This window comes from Antechinus flavipes, chromosome 1 (assembly GCF_016432865.1).
Source record: "Antechinus flavipes isolate AdamAnt ecotype Samford, QLD, Australia chromosome 1, AdamAnt_v2, whole genome shotgun sequence".
NCBI lineage: Eukaryota > Metazoa > Chordata > Mammalia > Dasyuromorphia > Dasyuridae > Antechinus > Antechinus flavipes.
The window spans coordinates 665,177,923-665,199,569 of record NC_067398.1 but is presented as its reverse complement, the minus strand read 5'-3'; the positions used below and the strand labels follow the sequence as shown (position 1 = coordinate 665,199,569).

General features: G+C 39.2%; 1 protein-coding gene across 1 annotated transcript; it reads right to left on the bottom strand.

Annotated features, from left to right (window-relative positions):
* Positions 1-211: 211 nt before the first annotated feature.
* Positions 212-9,797, bottom strand: CASP14 (caspase 14). The gene is made up of 7 exons (XM_051972011.1): positions 9,562-9,797; positions 4,902-5,038; positions 4,561-4,710; positions 4,134-4,359; positions 3,503-3,628; positions 3,161-3,264; positions 212-1,613 (listed from the first exon to the last, which is right to left on the bottom strand). The coding sequence occupies exons 2-7, from the start codon at positions 4,935-4,937 to the stop codon at positions 1,509-1,511; spliced, it is 747 nt and encodes a 248-aa protein (XP_051827971.1). The 5' UTR covers positions 4,938-5,038; positions 9,562-9,797; the 3' UTR covers positions 212-1,508.
* Between the last annotated feature and the right edge of the window lie 11,850 nt (positions 9,798-21,647).

Sequence of the window (21,647 nt, the reverse complement as noted above, 5' to 3'; positions counted from 1 at the left end):
GGAAGGCTTGATATACAAAGTTGTGCTTCAGTTGAGTCTTGAAGGAAATAAAGGATTTTACAAGATGGGGGCGGGGGAAGTTTATTCTAGGGATGAGATTCAGTCAGCATAAAGATAAGAATTGTTGGGTGCAGAAAACAACAAAAAGGTCTATATTGTAGCATATGGGAAAGGTACTAATTTATAATGGAGCCAAAAAGATAAATTGGGATCAAGTTATAAAAAGCTTTAAAGGCAAAACCAAGAAAGCATCTATTTATTTATATTTTAGAAAGGCAATTGGGGTTAAGTGACTTGTCCAGGGTCACACACCTAGTAAGTGTCAGGTCTGTTCCACTCCAGGACTGGTGCTCTATCCATTGTGCCATTTAGCTGCCCCTATCACTGCAATATTTTGTTTGAGTAGTCATGAAAGCATGAATTAAGACCATGGCTATGTGAGTAGTGAGCAATCAGAGACGAGAAATGTTATGATGTGGAAATGATGAAATTTGGCTATTTTTTGGCTGCAGGGGAGGAAGGAAAGTAAAGATGAAATTAAGGATGTGGACTTTGGTGAGCGGGAGGATAGTGATAATGTCTGTAGTAAGAGGAAAGTTTGGAAAATGGGTGGGGATGAGGTAAAAAATAATGAGTTCAGTTTCAGGTCCAGCATACAATCATTTAATGAAAACATTTTGTAAATCATTATTGCAATAGAAATGGAATTATCATCTTTATTATTATGATTAGAATACATATAGAAAATCATTCATGATAGTATCTAATCAAGCATATAATGCTACACATAGGGGACAGATATGTATTAAGTCAGAAGAGGCATGATCATCATGGACTGGAATAATCTGAGAAGGCTTTGAGGAGGTGGGACTAGTGATTATTAGCCCAATTGTGTGATTAGAGAGGCCCACCAGAAGCAGATATGTTTGCTGGTGATGGTGATTTTTGTTTTTTGTCTGGGATTTAACTTGAAGTCCGCATTGTGGTGCGGATAAAATTTACAAATGTCTTGAATTTTTAATGTGATCCCTTGGTTTTACAGAGTGAGTGTTTTACCAAGCAGAAATATGTTTTGAGTACTGGACCACTAGCTACAAGCAGACACAAGTGGCTCTCAGGGACAAGAAAGACTAAAGAGACTTTCTCTATTAAGGTGGGACATATTGGAAATATGGGTTAGTGTCAGTGAAATCAAATGATCTTTGAAAGGATCCTAGGAGTCTATGAAATAAAGATTCAAGGGCTCTAGTTGCCTGTAGATCTCAGGGCCTCTTCTACATGGGAAATGATAAGTAACAAATGGACAGAGTGAAGCAAGCAAGAGGATTAGAACCTGGGCCCAAGTGCTTGGTGAGTAATGAAGTTGAAGGATGGCTACCACTTGGGCATGGAAGGGGTGGAGGAGACAGGTACATTCCAACTTCTCTGGCCTTCCAAGGCTTCTGGACACAAGCTCTTGAATTCATGGGCTCAGGAAGTTAAGACTCCTCAATCCAAAAACCTTCCCACTATCTCAGATACAGCAGCTTTCGGAGAGTGCTCTGGACCTCAGGGTTCACCTTCCTAGGCTTGCCCCCTTCTATCAGGTCAGCTGCAGCCATGCGCTGAGTCACCTGTGTGGACAGGAGTATTCAAAGTTAGTCTCTGGCTCCCCGGTTGGCCTTGTTGGGGAATGGCTGTTTCCAGGACTGTGACAGGACCAACATAAGAACCTGGGAATAAGTCACAGACACTCACTGTCTACATAAGCAGGGATGAGGGTAACTTTCCTGGTGATAAAAGTGTCCCCTTGCCCCTAAACCCCTCAGTGTGGTTATGGTTTGGGCCATGGTGAAAGGAGCTTCTGCTTTATAGGAAGGAAAAATAGCAGAGGAGGTGGGGAAGAGACTGGGTTTTGTGAAGGCAAAGATGCCTGAATTTGTCTGCTAAGGAAAGTCATTGGCTGAAAGATGGTGCCTTGTTTGTCTAGCTTTTGAGGTAGAGAGAGAGAGGGGAAGGAAGAAGAAGAAAGGAGGGAAGAAGAAAGAGGGAGGAAAAGAGAAGGAAAGAAAAAGAGAGAAGGTATGGAAAAAATAAGAAGAAAAGGAAGACAGAAGGAAGTTGAATTAGCCAATCAACAAGCATTCATTAACAAATTGCGTGCTAACTGTTGCTAGACAATTGTCAGTCTTCAGTCATTGCATGTTTTGTGATCTCATTTGTAATTTTCTTGGCAGAGATACTGGAGTGCTTTGCCATTTTCTTCTTCAGCTCATTTTACAGATAGGGAAATTGAGGCAAACAGGACTAAGTGACTTTCCTGGGGTCACACAGCTAGTTATTATTGCACTTTACACCTCAATAGTACTCTTGAATCTTGTGACAATGGTCTCTGGACTGTTTTATGAGGAAGGCACTAGCTATATCTCAGCTCTGGGCACTCTCTCTCTCTGTGCCCGGAGCTGGAACACACACTCTCTCTCTTCCACTCCAACTATTGACCTCCCTGGAGCTCTCCAAGTCCTGAGTAAAATACCACTTTCTACAGGAAGCCTTCCCTAACTCTTTTAACCCCAGTGCTTTTCCTTAAACAAAAAAATTCAGTCCCTATTTATTCTGTCTATAATTTGCTTTGCATATATATATATATATTTGGATGTTGTCTTCATTATATTGTTAGTTCCTCGAGGGCAGGGGCTGTCTTTTGCTTCTTTTTTAATCCCAATGTTTAGCACAAGCACATAGTAGGTGCTCACTTCTCTGGAGAGGAGGGTGATTGGGGAGGAGAGAGGTGAGGACTGAGGATAAGGATGAATTCTTACAAGGATGAGAGTAGAATTGGGAGGGCTTTGGATTCATAGGCTTTAGGGCTGGACCTTAAAGACCATTAAATCCTGTACCCCTATTTTATAGATGAATAAACTGAGGACCAAAGACTTGAAGTGACAACAAAGGTCACATAGCTAGAAGTTAAACAATTGGAAGCTGAGATCCAGATCTAATATTCTTTCATGTTTCCTTTTTCTTCTTCCTTCCCTCCTCTTCCTTTGCCTAGCATCCCATTCCTTTTTATTCTCCCTAGCCTCAGAGGGACATGAGTTCTAGTCTGAAAGACTCAAGCCTCAAAAGATTCTTAGGAAGGAGGACTTTGGGACTGACAAGCTCTTCCTTTGTCTCTCACCTCAGTTAGGAGATCCAGGATGTGGCCTTTGTTATTTGTGAATACATCCACCAGGGTCTGGATGAAAAAAGAACCATCCTCTTCATGCCGGTAGGCAATGTATCCTGGGAAACCCGGGAAGGTCATTAGTATTATATAGGGGCCAGTACAAGAGGATACTGTATGAGGGAGGTATTGGGGCTTAAAGGGAAAATGTGGGGGAACCATGGAATCATTATGGATTTCGGAAGGAGTGTGGGAAGGAAGCCAAGGAGGCCCAGGGGGTTATGAAGGAGGAATAGGGAAGGTTATGGCTAGGAAAGGTGGGGAAGGGGAATCAGGGAGCAGAGGGGGAGTTCATACCCTCCACAGTCGCAAAGACATGCAGGATGTCTGTGTAGGTTGGGAGCTTGGGAGGCTGTTCACTTGACAAGAAGACATTCCCTCCACTCTCTGCTGGTCGAACCACCTCACCAGGATCTTTCTGTTCTATAAAGTACAAATAGAAGCAGGATTTTCAGAAAGAGTCTCCATAGGCAAAGAGATAGGATAGCTTAGTCCTAATAGAGCTCAATTACCCGAGAACAGGAAAAGTAAGATGTAGGAGCAAATTCTGGGCTTTGGGCTGTGCTGGAGCATTTAGGTTGGACTGTGGGGTCCCTAGGTTCTAAGATTTGGACTTGAATTGGGTTCTGAGCTTGGAGATTTGTGAGTTCTCTGAGTTCTGGGCTGGGCTTTTCTCTATGGGCACTAGACCTTTTGAGATCTGGGCTGGACTCTGCCGAGTTCTTCTATGCTGGGCCTTAAACCCTGGGCTTTGGGCTTCAAGATGGGCTGGTTAGGTTAGAGATATCTTGCCTTTTCCTCTTCCTTTTCTTCTTTTCCTTCCCCCTTTTCTCTTCCCTCTCCCCATTTCTTCCTCCTCTTTCTTTTCTGATACCCCCCTTCTTCCTCTTCTTCTTCCTCTTTTTTTTCCTCCCCTTCCTCTGCTTACCTCCTCTGCAGGCTTGTACAATGAACACCTTGGGCTTGCCCCGAAGAGCCAGGGAATTCTTGTTAGTAAGCATAGAAAAGAGTTCCTCCAGCATAATGGTTTTGCCATCAACTCCTAACAGGATGCCTTCCTCGCCATGTGCCATGAGCACCACAAAGCAGCAGCTCACTGGGTCTTCCATCTTTTCCATGTCATCTCTGAACTTCTCCAGCTCCTCCTGGAAACCCTGTCAGGAGACATTCAAATCCAGGAGCTTTGGCTAGGACAGATGAGAAACTTAAGGAATATGATGACTTAGAACTCACCCATGTAATGGTCTGAGGAAGGAAGAAGAGGAACCGAGGGCCTGCCCCCTGCTCCCTCTGAACTGAACCCTTACATCACCAGAGCCTACCAGAAAAGGACAGGGAGGAGAATGTTGCTGTACCTTAGCTGTAAGGTTCCTCTTCACTGTGCTCTGAAAGCCCAGGGCCTTGTACATCTGCTCCAGTGCTTTGATATCAGTTTCTGATCCTGCTCGGTCCTTGGTGTTACACAGGGTCAGAGCCAGGAGGGCATGTGACATATCGTAAGCATCCTAGACCCCAAAAACAGGGCAAGGTTCAAGAACACAATGAGTCTGGGGGCTTACTTCAATTCATCCCTTTCCTCATCCTCAGTGGGGTTTTTCCCCATTTTCCCCTCTTCCCTCCTGATCCCCTCACCCTACCCAAATCCACCTCATTTTAGAAGCTAAAATGTGTCTTCTTGCAGCTTTTGTGAACTCACCAGATCTGTAGATTGCTCGGACTCCTCTGAACTCATGTTTCCTCTCACTCTTGTTCTAACACCCAGGACCGTAGGTTGGATCCTGAGGGAAGGGGTTGGGAGTGGAGCTGGTATAGAGGAATCAAGTGGACGTGCTCCTGGGAACAACAGAAGAATTGGGGGGGGGGAGATGGACTGGAAATGTTTTCCATTGCACTCCTTTGGGAGGTAGAGTTGAAGTGACCCCCAACATGTTTTGATATTTTCTTCCCTCTTTTGAGGAGAGATCATGTATAGCATGATAAGAAGGGCACAGGGCTTGGAAACAAGTGACTAAGACATTAGAGTCCCATTTATGACCTTCATTTCTCTGGGTTTCAGTTTCCTCATCTGTAAAACAATCATAGATCATTTTCCCTTCCAACTCAAAGCTGATTCTATGATCTCTTCTTTCATATTACAGAGGAAAATGTTTTTATAAGTGACAGATTTTTATAGGGTCAAAATTTGGAAGTGGAAAGTTCAGGTCAAAATGCATTTATCAGGTGCACTGGGGATACAGAGAAAGGCAAAAACATGATCTCTTTCCTCAAGGACTTCCAAACTTAATGGGGGAAGTTACATACAAACAATTGTGTACATACACAAGTGTGGAAAAGGAAGGTAATCTCAGAGGAAAAGCATTAGTCTTGAGGGGAGAGAAAGGACTGTCTAAAGTTCCTTGTAAAAAGTGCAGGAAATCCAGAATTTAGAGCTGATCTAATCTCTTTTCTCTTTGCTTTCCAGTCAAGGATGAAACTCAGGGAGTAGAGAATAATTTGCCTAAAGTTATCCACATCGTGAGAAGCAGAATCTATCTCAAAACCTAGGCTCTTTGATATTCCCAGCTCTTATGCTCTTCCCAAGGTGTTTCTCTGGATTCTAAAGAATTCATCAAAAGGGTGGCAGATAGGATGGGCAGAGTCTGAGATGCAAGGGGGAGACTCCATAGGGATGGAAGACTCTCAACAGAAATACTAGAATGTGTAAATGATTCTGATCAGGAAGAAAAGGGAGAGATATCTAAAGAGAGAGGGAATTGAGATTTCTAAATGACATATTTAAAAAATAAAAACAAGGGCAGGCAAAAGGATGACAATCAATCAATCCATTAGCAAGCACTTAATAAATGTGTACTATAGGCAGGTGCTGTACCAGGCAATGGGAATAAAAAGCCAAACTTTTCAAGGCACACACATTCTTTTGTTTTTTATAAAACTTTATATTTTCAAAACATATGCATAGATTTCAACATTCACCCTTGCAAACCTTATGTTCCAAATTTTTTTTCTCCCTCCTTTCCCCCATTCCCCTCCCAGACAGCAAGTAATCCAATATATATTAAACATGTGCAATTTTTCTATACATGTTTCTACAATTATTATGCAGCACAAGAAAAGTCAGATCAAAAGGGAAAAAATGAGAAAGAAAAAATGCAAGCAAATTACAACAAAAAAGTGGAAATACTATGTTGTGATCCAACTCAGTTCCCCATAATCCTTTCTCTTGGTGCAGATGGCTCACTCCATCACCAGTCCATTGGAACTGAAGGCACATACATTCTAGGAAAGGATGGGAAGGGAAACAATCGTTCCTATAAAAGGGTATGCAAAATAAATACAAGATTTTTTTTTTTTTGATGGAAGAACAACTCTCAGCTGTGGGCAGATCAAAGCGGATATTAGTAAAGGCTGCAGTTAGATGATGGTGCTTAGGATAAGTTTTGAAGGAAACAGGGATGGCTATTATCAAAGTGACTTTCCTAAAGTGCACTCCTCCCCTCCTCAATTTCAGTGCCTATTGCTTCCAGGATCAAATGTAAAATACTTTTTAGAATAGAATGTACTCGTAAGAATAGAAAATATTTTAAAGGTCTTCATCATCAGACCCTTTCCTAAATTTCCAGTATTCTTACTTTTTACTTCCTACCACATATTCTCAATCCAGTAATGATGGTCTTATTGCTTTTCCTCAATCCTAACATCTCATCTCTGGACTATTTCTTTTGCTTCACCTCTACCTTCTTGTTTCCCTGTTTTCCTTCAAGACTCAGATGAAATATGTATGTCTTTAGAGGTCTTACCTGGCTCTGCTCCCTTTACTGGGAATGCCTTCCCTCTGAGATGTCCTTTTCTTTATGTCTTTATATTTTATATCTTTGGTATCTCCCCCATTAGAATGAGAACTCCTTGAGGGCAAGGACCATGTCTTTGTATGTCCTGCATTTAACCAACACACCTGACACATAGAAAATTTTTAACAATTGCTTGACCAGCTGACTGAGCAGTGATGAGGTGAGAAGGCATTCATGCATGGGGAAAGCTGGCAAGGAGACACAGGAGAAGCAGATGGAGGGTCACTTGTGCAAAGAACAGGAAGAAGATTAATTTGACCCCTTCACAGAGCTTGTAGAGTGAAGGATATAAAATAAATCTGGTAAAAGATACAAAAGAATTGCACAGTTCTGTGAGTATGTCAGGAAGGCCAAAACCCCAAGGGAGCAGGGACTATGAATGCTGAGGTTAAGAAAAAACAGCTTTAAAAGCCATGTTGGGGAACAAGAACAAGATTTTATGGTCAGTGAAGGATGGGAAGAGCCCTTTTGGGGTTCGGAATCATGTTCTTCTCCTACTTCCTTCAGGCCACCACATAGCCTTACCTTCCTCTGCCTCAGAGGATACACACATTCATCAAATGCCCACCTATCATTCTGGCTCATATTATCATTCTACTTTCAATCCATTGTCATGTCTTCCCCAATGCATCTATGTATTGAAATCTTAGAGCCCCAGCTCAAATACCACATGATTCAGGAAGGCTCCCAGACTGCTGGTTCAGACACATGTATTATTTGGACCATCTGAATTCCCAGAGTACTTTCTTAATCCCCAGGACACGTTGTCTCTCTCAGACAATTATATATTGTTATTATTTGTAGATTTATCTGAAATTTCTATGCAAAGGAGAAGCTATGTACCTTATTCCTTTGAATCTCTCACGGGATACAGCACATGGACCTGCCCAGAGGAGGCTATCATTGACTACATAGCTCCTAAATGAATGAGCAAATGAATGATTTGCTTTGAACTGAATTTTCCTATCAGACAATGAAGTTGTTCCTACAGGGATGAGGGAAGAGAAAGAGGCAAGGAACAGAGAAGAAGTAGAGGAGGGGGAGAGGATAAAGAGAAGGAAAAGAGGAAAATGAGAGGAAGGGGAGAGAAAGAAAAGGGAGAGAGGATGAAGAGAGAAAAGAAGAGTTATAAGGGAGGGGAGAAGATGAAGTAAAGGAGAAGGGAAGGGAGGGAAAAGTATGGAAAGGTGGAGTAAGAGGGAAAAGATGACAGAAGAGAGGAAAGAAGAGTGCAAAAGAGGAGAGGAGGAAGTAAGGGATAGATAGTAAAGGTGATAAAGAGATAGAAAAGAAAATGAAGGAAGGGAGGGAGGCTGAGGATAGGATGAATAGGACAAAATAAGGAGGAAAGGGGAGGAGATGAAGAGGAGAGATATGGAAAGAGGGATGAGAAGACAGAGGGATGGGAGAAAGAGGAAGAAGGGGAAAAGGAGAGAGAAAAGAGAAATATAACCAAAATGGTGGAGAAAAGGCTGTAACAGCACGCCTGAACTCTCCCTAAAATCTTTCTGAGCTCCTTTAAGCAATGCCATAAAACAATTCTTATGGTAGAAGACCCATAAAAAGGACAGGGCGAAATAAAATTTCAGCCAGACTTCTTAGAAGAGCATCAGCAAAGAGTTAGAATAAAGCACAGTCCAGTGTAGGCTACACTAGCACAGACCTCAGCAAACCAAGAGCAAGCCTGGGAGCTACTGAAAGCAGCAATGGCTGCTTCTGGGACTCGGCCCACAGTGGTAAGGGGGTTGAACAATTGGACAGAAGGAGATTATAGGAATCTTTTTGCTACACTGAAACAGGATTCTGTTGCTTTGCCCATATTCAGATCTGGATTGCAGTCCTGGCTGACAGTTCCAGGGAGAGGAGGAGCATTAGCACACCAGAGCTTGTGGCTACGTATCCAAAGCCACCAAGAAAAACTGGTCTCAGGCTATGGATGGGCTCAGAAAAGATTTTGAAACCTAGTAAAAGAGATAAAGGAAGAATGGGGAAGAGAAATGAGAGCAATACCACAAATATTGAACAATACCTTAAAAAAAGAGTAGGCCAAATAGTAAAAGATGTACCAAAAAACCAAGGAGAAGAATGAGAAGAATAATGCATTGAAAAGCAAAATTGACCAAAAGGAAGAAAGAGGCACAAAAATCACTGAAGGGAAAAAAAAACCCTTAAAAACTAGAATGGAAAAGCAGGTACATAATATCACTGAAGAAAATAATTCCTTAAAAATTAGAATTGAGCAAATAGAAGCTAATGACATTATGAGAAATCAAGAAACAACCAAACAAAACCATCAAAGATAATGTGGAATATCTCCTTGGAAAAACAACTGATCTGGAAGATAGAACCAGGAGAGATAATTTTAAAATTATTGGACTATCTGAAGAAAAAGAAGAGAGATAGAAGAAGGAATATGGTCTGGGAGAGAAAAGGGAGAAAAGGAAAAATTGGTGAGAGGGCCCATTCCTGGGAGCCAAGCCTTGGGCAAGTCCGGTACGTAGCACTTACCTACTATGAAGGTAATAGCCCCACAGCAGAAGGGTCAGGAGGATGATTTAGTCTTGGAGAAGGAGAAAGGAGGATTCAGTCCTTGTCCTGAACTTGGGTATTCAGTGTTGGGGTCGGTCCAGGTTACAGGTGCTCCTTTCCCACCTTCTGCCACAGAAAATATGCCTTGTTTGAGAAGGAAAGAGCTCTGTCTATGTCAAGCTGATTGGCACCTTGACTATCAGTGATTTGAATGCTTTTCCTGACTTCCTTTTGTACTAGTGGGGAGAAAAGGAAACTCCCTTCACCAAGACCTGGGTGAGGAAACTTGTTCAAATGCCAAGGACCTACTGCCTAAGGAGAGACTGGCAACACCAGGAACTGAGGCCAAGAATATTCAACATCAACAGTTTACAGACAACCAACCTTCTTAAGAGCCTGCTTAGCCAGGTGCCTTTTATCAGTCTGATATTCAAAATTGAAATTTAGCATACATTCATTAAGTGTCTCTTGTATGTAAATTTTTTTAATTTATTTTTTCTCAATAGTATTTTATTTTTCCAATTACATGTAAAGATAGTTAACATTAATTTTTGTAAGATATTGAGTTTTAATTTTTTTCTCTCCCTTACTTCCCCAAATCAGTAACATTCTGATATTGTTTATAGATGAACAATTATTTTAAACATGTTTTCATGTTAGTCATGTTGTGAAAAAAAATCAGAACAAAAGGGAAAAACCATGAAAAAATAAAGACAAGCAAACAAACAAAAAGATGAAAATAGTATGCTTTGATCCTCATTCAGTCTCCATAGTTCTCTCTGGATGTAGATGACACTTTCCATTCCAAGTGTTTTGGAATTGTCCTGGATCACTGTATTGCTGAGAAGAGCTAAGTCTATTATAGTTGATGTATGCAAAACTTTATCCACCATTTGCTCAACTGCTGTATTATCTCTACCTTTCCCATTCTTCACCTTTCTACCATTCCCTATCTTCATCACTCCTCTCAGCCTCCTTCTCTTCAGCCTACCTGCTAATATCTCCCTCCCTCACATTCTGGTCTTGTATATATTTATTCTCACCATCATATTTGCCCTCTCCAGTCTTGTCTTCCTCTTCTCTTCAATCTTATTCAGAATCACAGAAGATTTCATTTAACATCATTACCATATCTATCTCTGAATAAAAATCACCCCTTTTTATCTTCTTCCCCAATTCTCTTTTTCTCCTCCCCCATTTTTCCTTTCTACTACTTTGTATTTTTTTTTTTTTAACAATACTATCCCCAACCCCATTCTACTTAATGATATTCTTCCTAAACTTTAAGGTTTGGAGTACCATTTTTAGTAAGGCCATTGATAAGCTAGCACACATCCAAAGAAGGGCAACCAAAATGATGAGATTATTTGATATGACAAAGGAATTGGGGGTGCTTAGCCTGAAGAAATTAAAACTTTGGCGATGTGATAGTTATTCTCAACTATTTTAAGAGTTTAGATTATTCTGCTTAGCTCAAGAGGCCAGAAGTAGGAGGAAAGATGCAGATTTCAGTTCATCATAAGGAAAATATTTTAATTATTACAGCTAAATAATAAAAGTGAGATGGCCTGATAAAGAATGGAAGCCAGCTTCCCATTCTCAAAATTCTTTAAGTAAAGGCTAAATGACTAGTTTTCAGGGATCTTTTAGAAAGGATGCCTCTGCTGGGTGGAAGTTTGGCTACATGATCTGTGATGTTCCTTCCAATTCTGATGTTCTAATATTATTCCTTATGTAATGGTTGAGGTCCTGGGACCCAAACTTTACCTGATATAAGACAGAGAATCCTTAAGCATATATAACTTGTTGACAGTGACAAAAAGGTAGATGCATTGTTTCTAAGAGATTGAAATGGGGAGATGAGGAGTCAATATAAAAATAGGATTACCTTTCAGGAATTTGGGAAATGAACTGCATTGGGACGAATTCCAATCTTTCTAAGATGGTGAGAACTCTAACTCTTCTGAGAGTTTCTTAAATTCAGAGCTGTAAGGGATCTTAGAGAAAATCTAGGTCAAACCTCTCCCTCCAATTTTATAGGTAAGGAAATTGAGGTTAAGTCTTTCTGAGGTCATACACGTAGTAAATGATTGAATTGGGACATGACCCTAGGTTCTCTGGCTCCAAATCAAATATTCTTTTCTACTCTACCATTCAGGCTCCTCCTTAGTCTTCCTTTCTGTAAGAAAGGGGGGAAAATACCATGAATCAATGAGTTTGAAGCAAAGAAGACAGGTAAGAATATCTCCCAGTCAATTTGGTTATATTCTGGAAAGAGCATTCCATTTTCAGTTGGGGATATAGTACAGTGGGAGGACCACTATCTATGTAGTCTGAGGACCTCTATTGGCTCTATTATTTACAATCTTGGCTCTTGGCTCTATTATTTACAATCTCTGGGCCCCAGTTTCCTCATTTGTAAAATGAAGGGATTAAACTAAAATTCTATCCAGCTCTAAATTAAAGATTTCCTTATTCATATCTTGGTTTGGGAACCTTTCATTAATGACTAGATTAAAAAATTTAGGTGTCCAGGCCCCTTACTGGCTTGAGATGAGTTGACTTCTTTGGGAGGCAATTTAAGTGAACTTTTTTTGATTGATTACTTTAGAATTTGCTTATTCCCTTCTTTCTGAGTGGCAATGTAGACAGAGAGCTGGCTTTGGAACTAGGGGAACCCTTACTCATCTCTCTATCACATATTATTGTGTGCAAAGCTATTAAATTTCGTCATGATCTAGGCAACTTTCTAAGATTATAAATAGTAGAGAAGGTGTTTCTGCTCTTATTGTTCAGTTGTTTTTCAGTTATGTCTAACTCTGATGTTATATGATGCTATTCTGATGAGATTTTTCTTGGCAAAGATACTGGAGTGATTTGTCATTTCCTTCTTCAAAGCTTTTTTTTTTCTTTTTTCTTTTTTAAAATAATGGCCTCTTATTTTTAAAATATATGCAAAGATAGTTTTCAACAGTCAACCTTGCAAAATCTTGTGTTCTAATTTTTCTCCCTTCCTCCCCCTTCCATACATAGTAGTCCAATACATGTCATTCTTAAGAAAAATCATATCAAAAAGGAAAAAATGAGAAAGAAAAAAAAATCAAGCAAATAACAACAAAAAAGGTGAAAATACTGTGTTGTGATGCACATTCAGTCCCCACATTCCTCTTTCCAATGCAGATGGCTCTCTTCATCACAAGTCTTTTGGATTGACCTGAATTACCTCATCATTGAAAAAAGCCACATCCGTTGGAGTGATGATTATCACATAATCTTGTTATTGCTGTGTATAATGCTCTCTTGGTTCTACTTACTTTACTTAGCACTCGTTCATATAAATCTCTCCAGGCCTTTCCGAAATCATCCTGCTGATCATTTCTTATAGAACAATAATATTCCGTAACATTCATATATCATAACTTATTCAGCCATTTCCTAACATATCAGCTTTACTCAGTTTCCAATTCCTTGCCACTACAAAAAAGGCTGCTACAAACATTTTTGTACATGTGAATTCTTCCTATTCCCTTCTGAAATACAGATTAAGTAGAGACCCTGCTGGATTAAAGGATATGGACAATTTGATAGCCCTTTGAGCATAGTTCCAAGTTGCTCTCCAGAATGCTCGAATTACTTCACAATTCCACCAAAAATGTATTAGTGTCCCAGTTTCCCCACTTCCTCTCCAACATTTATCATTATATTTTCCTTTTCAGGTCATTTTACAGGTGAGGAAATTAAGGCAAACAGGATTTGGTGACTTGCCTAGGATCACATGCTGGTAAGTGTTTGAAGCCAGATTTGAACTCAGAAACATGAGTCTTCTTGACTTATCTGTGCCTCCTAACTGCACTGACCTGATGATAAAGGGAATTTCCTAAACTATACCAATGGATTTAGGTCTGCTTCCTATCCTATTCCTATCTCTAGCCCTTGTTTTTTTATTGCATACTTCAAGATTCCATAGGTACTTTCATAGGGGTGCTCCTTCTATTCATGACCATATCATGAAAAAAGCTGCTGGATTTGGAGTTAGAGGACCTGAATTTGCCTCCAGACCCAGCTATTTGCTATCTCTGTGAGTCTGGGTAAATTACCTAACTTTATGAGCCTCAATTTCCTCATTTGTAAGTAAGGCAAGTGGACTTGATCATCTATGAGGTCCTTTCCAGTTCCAGGTCTATGATCTTATCCAGTCTTAGTTTCTTCCTTTGTAAAATAAGATGGTTGACTTAGATGACCTCAGTGGTCCTTTCAGCTCTTAACATCCTAAGGTCATATGCTTCTTAGTATAGCGTCCTGGTGAGATCATATGACTAAAAACATCTCTCATTATGTGATGGTTAGTTTTCTTTCTTTTTATCTTTTAATAGCTTTTTATTTCCAAGATATATGCATGGGTAATTTTTCAGCATTGACAGTTGCAAAACCCTTTGTTCCAATTTTTCCCTTCCTTCTCCCCGTGATGGCAGATTGACCAATACATGTTAAACATGTTAAAGCATAAGTTAAATACAATATATGTATACGTGTCCATACAGTTATTTTGCTGTACAAAAAGAATCGGACTCTGAAATAGTGTACAATTAGCCTGTGAAGGAAATAAAAAATGCAGGCAGACAAAAATAGAGGGATTGGGAATTCTATGTAGTGGTTCATAGTCATCTCCCAGAGTTCTTTTGCTGGGTGTAGCTGATTCAATTCATTACTGCTTTATTGGAATTGATTTGATTCATCACATTGTTGATGTGATGATAAAGGGAGTTTCCTAAACTATACCAATGGATTCAGATCTGCTTCCTATCCTATTCCTATCTCTAGCCCTTGTTTTTTTAATGTATACTTCAAGATTCCATAGGTATTTCCATATGGGTGCTCCTTCCATTTATGACCATATCATGAAAAAAGCTGCTGGATTTGGAGTTAGAGGATCTGAATTTGCTTCCAGACCCAGCTATTTGTTAACTCGGTGAGTTAGCATCAGAATTGATCATCATATAGTATTGTTGTTGAAGTATATAATGATCTCCTGGTTCTGCTCATTTCACTCAGCATCAGTTCTTATAAGTCTCTCCAGGTCTTTTTGAAATCATCCTGCTGGTCATTTCTGATGGTTAGTTTTCTGTGAACCTAGCAGAGTGGTCCTTGCATGACAGGCATACAATCCAGCATTGAATTTGAAGTCTTTCTAGTTTAGTAGGACCAGTCAGAACTTGCACTTATAGAAAATGTACTCTTGAGGTCTGGGGTTTGTGTAAATGGAAAGTATGGGAGGGTGGGGAAAGGAAAAAATGAAGGCTATATGAAGATTAAAGTAACTGAAGAAAGTGGCAAAAGATGAGGAGATGTTTCAGGAAATTAGGGATCGGGTGGGGTTGAGCAATACAACAAAAATCAACCTGCCTAATTGAAGCAGACAAGTGGATATTGGGAAATGAGGTCAGATAGGAAGGGTGGAGTAGTTCTATGAGGGCCTGGGAAGTTAGACATATATATTTTGATTTGTAGTATTGAGAGAAAAAAAAACCCAAGCATCAAAATGTTGGATTTGGAGTCAGGATACTTTGGATGTGTTCTGTTATTACCTGGCAAATTCAGTTTTCCCATATACAAAATGAAGGAACTGGACTAGATTTCTAAAGTACTTTGCAATGTTGACCATTCATCCTACCTCTTTTTAAAAAAGAGATAATGATGGACTCCATAAGTTGAAGCAAAGTAGGGATAAGGTCATTGCTATGCTTTAGGAGAATGACTCTGGAGACTTTCCTCGTCTCTATAGTTTTTCCACTCCCGTACACTTTGAGAAAGAGTTGAGGGGGGATTGGAAATGAGAATGAGGGAATTTTGTCATTATGCTAAGTCTGTCTCATGTCAGCACAGTGAGGATACCACTAGCTCCAGAGGAGACACAGAATCTCAGAGCCAGGAAGTACCTTTAATCAGGGAGCTAGGAAGTAACTTCAATCAGGGAGCTAGGGAGTATCTTCAATCAGGGAGCTAGGGAGTATCTTCAATCAGGGAGCTAGGAAGTACTTTTCATGGAAGAAGATAAGTGGGCATCCAAGTTCTGTTCAAAGACCTTTAGGACCTGGGAGCTCACTTTCCATTCTGACTCAGGCTCTTTTATTGACAGTCCATTCTTGCCCGGCCCCAAGGCTTTTCAGTATGTTTTTGTTTCTCTTGATAACAGCAAGTAAGGTTCTAATCAGATTAATGATCTCCTCTGACTTCAGTTCTTAAAGTCTTTTGGTGCCTCTAGGGACCTTTGGAGCAGAGACCTCAGAAACTCTTCATAGAATTGTCTCCTTTCCCCTTTCTTTCTGGGAACTTATCTCACCTTCTTTCCTTCTCTGGACAACTCACTTTGTTTGCCTCAGTTTCCTCATATGTATAATGAGCTGGAGAAGGAAATGGCATTATTACTAATAATAATGAGTATTCAATAAATGAAGAACTTTTAAATGGAAAATTTGAAATACAAAGATGAAATAGTTCATAATCCCTAACCTTATGGAGTTTGCAATCTAGTAAGGAGATGAGTCAAGTACACTGATGGTTATAAGATAGAATGAACTTACTCCACCCATCTTTCCTATTTTCCTTTGGAGTTGGGAAAGGTTACAGCAGCAACCAAATTTGACTGTTTATGGGGAGTGAAAGATGTGATTTAGATTTAGAACTGGAAGGAATCTTAGAGATCATTGAATATAATTCATTTTACAAATGGAGAAACTGAGACTTGGAGGAATTATGTGATATCAAGTTGCCAGTTTTAGGCAGAGGAGGGTTGAAAGAGAGAAAGCTGGAGAGAGACTTAAAAAGTGGTATTGTGGCCACAAGTTTCTCCTTATCAGGGTAGGCTGCTAAGTTCGAAGTTCATTCAAACTACTCCAGGAATGGTGAGCTAGGTATGGCTAGATGAGATCAGAAGCCCCTGCCAGTGACAGGTTTGGCTGAGATTGAAAAAATTACTGACCATGGGAACTTCTGTTTTCTTCTGCCACCTGGATCCCAAATACAACCCTCTTGCCATGATTTATGAATCCAGAATTCTTTCAGAGTCTTATGTCTTCTTTGGAAGACTGGTCCTATTAGATACATGAATAGAATACTGAGTAGGGACTTTGTTATATTAGCTATGTTTCTTTGTACAATCACAGGTATATTGCCATGGAGAGCTAACCCAAAAGAGATGGCATGATAGACTAAGTGTTGGATTTGGTGTCAGAAAGATATGAGTTTAAAATCCAACCTCAGATATTTATAAACTGGGAGATCTTGGGGGAAATCATTTAATCTCTGTTAACTTGAGTTTCTTCATCTATTTATTAATAGCACTTACTTAACAGAAATATTGTGAAGATAAAATGAAGTAATATTTATAAAAGTTCTTTGTAAGCCTTAAAGTACCATACAAATATTAAGTTATTATTATTGATGATGATAATGATGGCAGTGATGATGATGATGGTGGTGATGAAGATGATGATAATAACTTCTTGGTTTGGTTAAGGCTATGTGTGATTTGGGACTGTTGGGGATCTTGAAGAGTCTGTGGAGTTTATTAAATATTGTTTATTGCTTTTATCTTTTCCATTCTAATGTTGCAAGCATTCCTATTTTTAGTGGGAAGCTAGCTCCATTTTACCAAGATGAAATAACTAGGATTTATGAAAATATATCTTGTCAAAGAAGAAATGAGGGTTGCCATTAGGTGGCAGCTCAGAACTGTTCTACTTGGGTAAATAATACATATCCACTAGATCAGGAGTGTTAAATATGGACTATATGCATTCCACAACACTTCTGAATGCAGTATGAACCAGATTAAAATGTAGTTCCTATCTTATTTTAATGTTAATGTACTACTAAAAATATGTGTGTATTTATACACACACACATATACACATACATACATGTGAGATTTATATATACATATATATGTGAGGTTTATACAATACATATCTGTGCAATATTTATATATGCATATGTGAGATTTATATAATACATATATGTTAGATTTATATATATATACAGTATATGAGATTTTTATGCCTACATACATATATGTGATTTATATATACACAGATTGATATACTTATACCTATATGTGAGGTCTATATGTACATACATACATGTGAGTTTTATATACATGCACAAGTGTGGGATTTATGTACCTATATGGGTGAGATTTATCAACACATACATATATGTGAAATTTATATGCATACACATGTGTGAAATCTACATATACATGTGAATTTATACACATATATTAGATTTATAGATAAAAATGTGACATGCACATACACATATGAGATTTATACATATAAATGTGAAATTTATATACACATTGTGATATAGGTAGGTATATATATGTGTATATCTGTATAGTGTATATGTATATATTTACAAATTACATATATATATACACATACATGTACAGATAGATTTCTAAATCATTATGTGATCTGTAGGGATCCTTATAATTGGATTACTGGTGTCCATTTCTATTTGAACTATTAACTAGTTGAATATACTCAGAGTCTGGAGGAAGTAGCATGGTACTATGTTAGATTCAGAGGATCTGAGTTTAAATCTTGCCTTGGGAAAAGGCACTCAAGTGTTCTGGGTTTCAGTTTTCTCATTTATAAAATAGGGTGGGAAGATGGCCTTTAGGGCCCCATACAGCTCTAAAGTCTATGGTTCACCAACTCTAAACCTTTCTAAGATATTCTGTCTAGGAGGGTGGATGGATATAATAATCATCAGAGTAAATGTAATACAAATTCAGTGCCAGATCCTTGTTTTCCTGAATAAGACCAGGCTTTAAGTTGGGATTAAAAATATTAGAAAAAAGAATGAAATCTTCATGAAGGGGGTACATAGAAAGGCCTGAAAAATTCAGAAAGAAAGGGATCAATTTCCTGTAAAGTTAGATTCCTCAAGTTCCCTCCTAGCTCAAAATCCCATGACTTCCAGGGAAGGCACCAAAGAGAAGGAGGAATTACCTGCATTAGGTCCTGGAGAGATGAAGGTTACCAATAGAAGAAGATGAGTTCAAGAGAGACTTCATTACAAAATTTTATGTGTTACATGTGGTGGCTATGTGAATGTATGGAGGCAGAATAAGAGGAGAAGAAGCCCTTTTGGCAGGAACATGGGGTTTATGAAAGGGAATTGTATGAAATAGTAAGCCCTTAATATAAGTGTTTATTGAATGAATGAATGGATTGAGAATGTGAATGGTTGAGAAGTGAGTGAATTGTACTAATTGTTATATAAAAGAAGAGAATGGAAAGGCTATTTAATATTGCCTTAAAGGGCTCATACTAATTCAGAAGTGGAAGGAAGGCCTGAGGCAAAAGGGTAACTCTATGCAAGGCAGATAACCAAACAGAACTTATAAAAAATTAACATACTTCCACCCTATCAAACCCATACCCTCCCAAGGATTTGGAGCCCCCACCTGTCGTTGTTAAAATCTTGCCTTCCATCTCTCACTGCTCATTCCTCTATTCAAACTCCCCTAATCCCAACCTTTTTCTGAAATGGTTCTCTGCAAAACTATCCATCACTTCTACTGTGCTCCTTGGAATACCTGTTCCATAAGTAATAAATACTGGTATCTTACACCTTCATTTTTCTTACTTTCTCATTTTCTTGCATTTACTGAGTCTGAGGTCCTTTTACAAGAAGCCTTTCTCCATCTTCCTTAATCGTAATGTTTTCGCTTTGAAACTATTCCCAATTTATTCCCTCTCCATTTCTTATTTATACACAGGTGTTTGCTTGTCTCTTTCTACCATAACAATCCAGGGAGGGAAGTGCTATTGTTATTTCTATTTTAGAGATGAGGAAACTGAAGAAAGAAAGAAAAATAAGAAGGAAGAAGAAGAAGAATGAGGAAGAGGAGGAGGAGGAGGAGGAGGAGGAGAAAGAGGAGGAGGAGGAGGAAGAAGAGGAGGAGAAGGAGGAGGAAAAGAAGGAGGAAGAGGACAAGGACAATGAGAAGAAGGAAAAAGAGGAAAAGGAGAAGGAGAAAAAAAGAAGAGAAGGAAGAGAAGAAAAAAGAAAAGAAAAAGAGGAGGAAAAGAAGAAGAGGAGGAAGAGGAACACGAGGAATGGGAGTAGGAGGGAGAGAGAAAGGAAGGAAGATTTCTCAATAACAGGGTTATTTTATACTTACTTGATAAGTGCTTGTTGATTGATTGATTGATTGAGTCTAATTTCTTATTTTACAGATAAGCAAACTGAAGTCCAGAGAAGTTACACAAATGGTAGAGCTGCTATTCAAAATTAGATCCTCTGACTCCAAATCTGCTATTTTTACCACTACACCATACAGGAAGTCATTAGTGAATCTGGAAAGAACAATTAAAATAGACCAATAAGGCTAAAGGGGATTTGGGTATAATCAATATAGCTGAACTGAACAATATTTGAAGAAACTGGGAATGCTTAGCTAAAAAAGAAAAAAAAAAAGAGGAGATGTTTATCAGCTTCAATATCTGAGGATATTAAATATCCATCATAGAGAATCAAATTTGCTCCACTTCATCCTGAGTGTAGAGTAAGGAGCAAAATGTGGAAATTATAAATAGGTCAACAAGCTCACTATAAGGAAAAACTTTCCTACAGGTGAAGCTGTTCCAAAGTGGAATAGATTGTCTCAAGAAGTATTGAATTCCCCACCTCTGGAAGTATTCAAGAAGCTGGGTGGCTGTTTGTAAGGGATGTTTCAGAGGAAATTTCTTCTTGGGGACTGGAGGCTCTTTGAGGCTCCTTCCAGCTCGACAATTCTATGATCTACAAATGGTGCTATGACAATCATAGACATGCAATATGATTGGTACCCTCTAAGTCACTTAGGAAATGTAGTGACAGAAAGCCATTGGGTCAGTCAATGGGTGATATCCGGCACCATCTTCAAATTTTAGAAGGCATAGCACATGGAATAGGGGTGCGTTCTGAGAGAAGTTAAAGAAGTAGGATTGGAGAATTAGGCAAAGGGAGTCATCTGAAAACTGATTGTGCCTGACAGGAATCGAGAGGGCAAGGTTCAATGAGGAATGGGTAGTCATGTCTCTGCCAGGGCTCAATCCAAGCTATTGGACATGATCAGTGTTAAAAAATCTTCAGACCCTTTGAGCCTCCACAGTGACAATGTGTTGGCTATTGGAGAAACAGGGATTAAGACAGAAAAAACACCAAAGAAAAGTGAGTAGAGATGGTAGTTGCACTTTTAGCTTTTTAGCTAAAATGATTTTGTATTTTCATGACCAAACTCTTGAGGGAAGCCATCTATGCACAGTTGCCTCCACTTCCTCTCCTCTCTCTCTTCTTCAGTTTCTATGCTCTGGCTTTGATCTCATCACTTAACTGAAACAGTTCTCTTGAAAATGATTAGTGAGTTTTTCCTTGCTAAATTTAGTGACTTATCTATCTCCATGCTTCTTGACCTTTCTGCAGTTTTTGGCACTGTTCCCTAATGTTTCCTTTTTTTTTTCCTCTGGCTTTTTGTGACACTGGTTTATACTGGTACTCCCCTCACCTATTTCACTGCTCCTCCTTAATCTCCTGTGCTGTTATCCCATCAATGTCATTTCCCTCTAGCTGTGTGTGTCCCTTGGGGCTTTCCTTCTCTCTCTCCTGATTTCACTTGGTAACTTCATCAGCTCTCATGAGTCCAGTTATCATTTTTATGTAAATGTTTTTTTCCATCTCTATATTCTGCCCTAGCCACTTTCTTGAGCTCCAGTCTCATATCAGCTGCCTATTTGTTTAAAATGGAAGCCTCAGAAGCATCTCAACCTCAATCAGTCCAAAGTAGAACTCATTACATTTCCCCTGAAACCAATTTCTCTTTTGATTTTTCTCTATTACCATGTAAATGTTACAATCCAAGTCATCTAGGTTTGGAACCTCAGAGTTCTGCTTGACCCCTTACCTCCCATGTCAAATCTTTTCATTTTTATCTTCACAACATTTCTTACATTCACCTTCTTCTCTCTCCTCACAAGGCATCTTACTGTTAGGTTCTCATCACCTCACACCTGAAG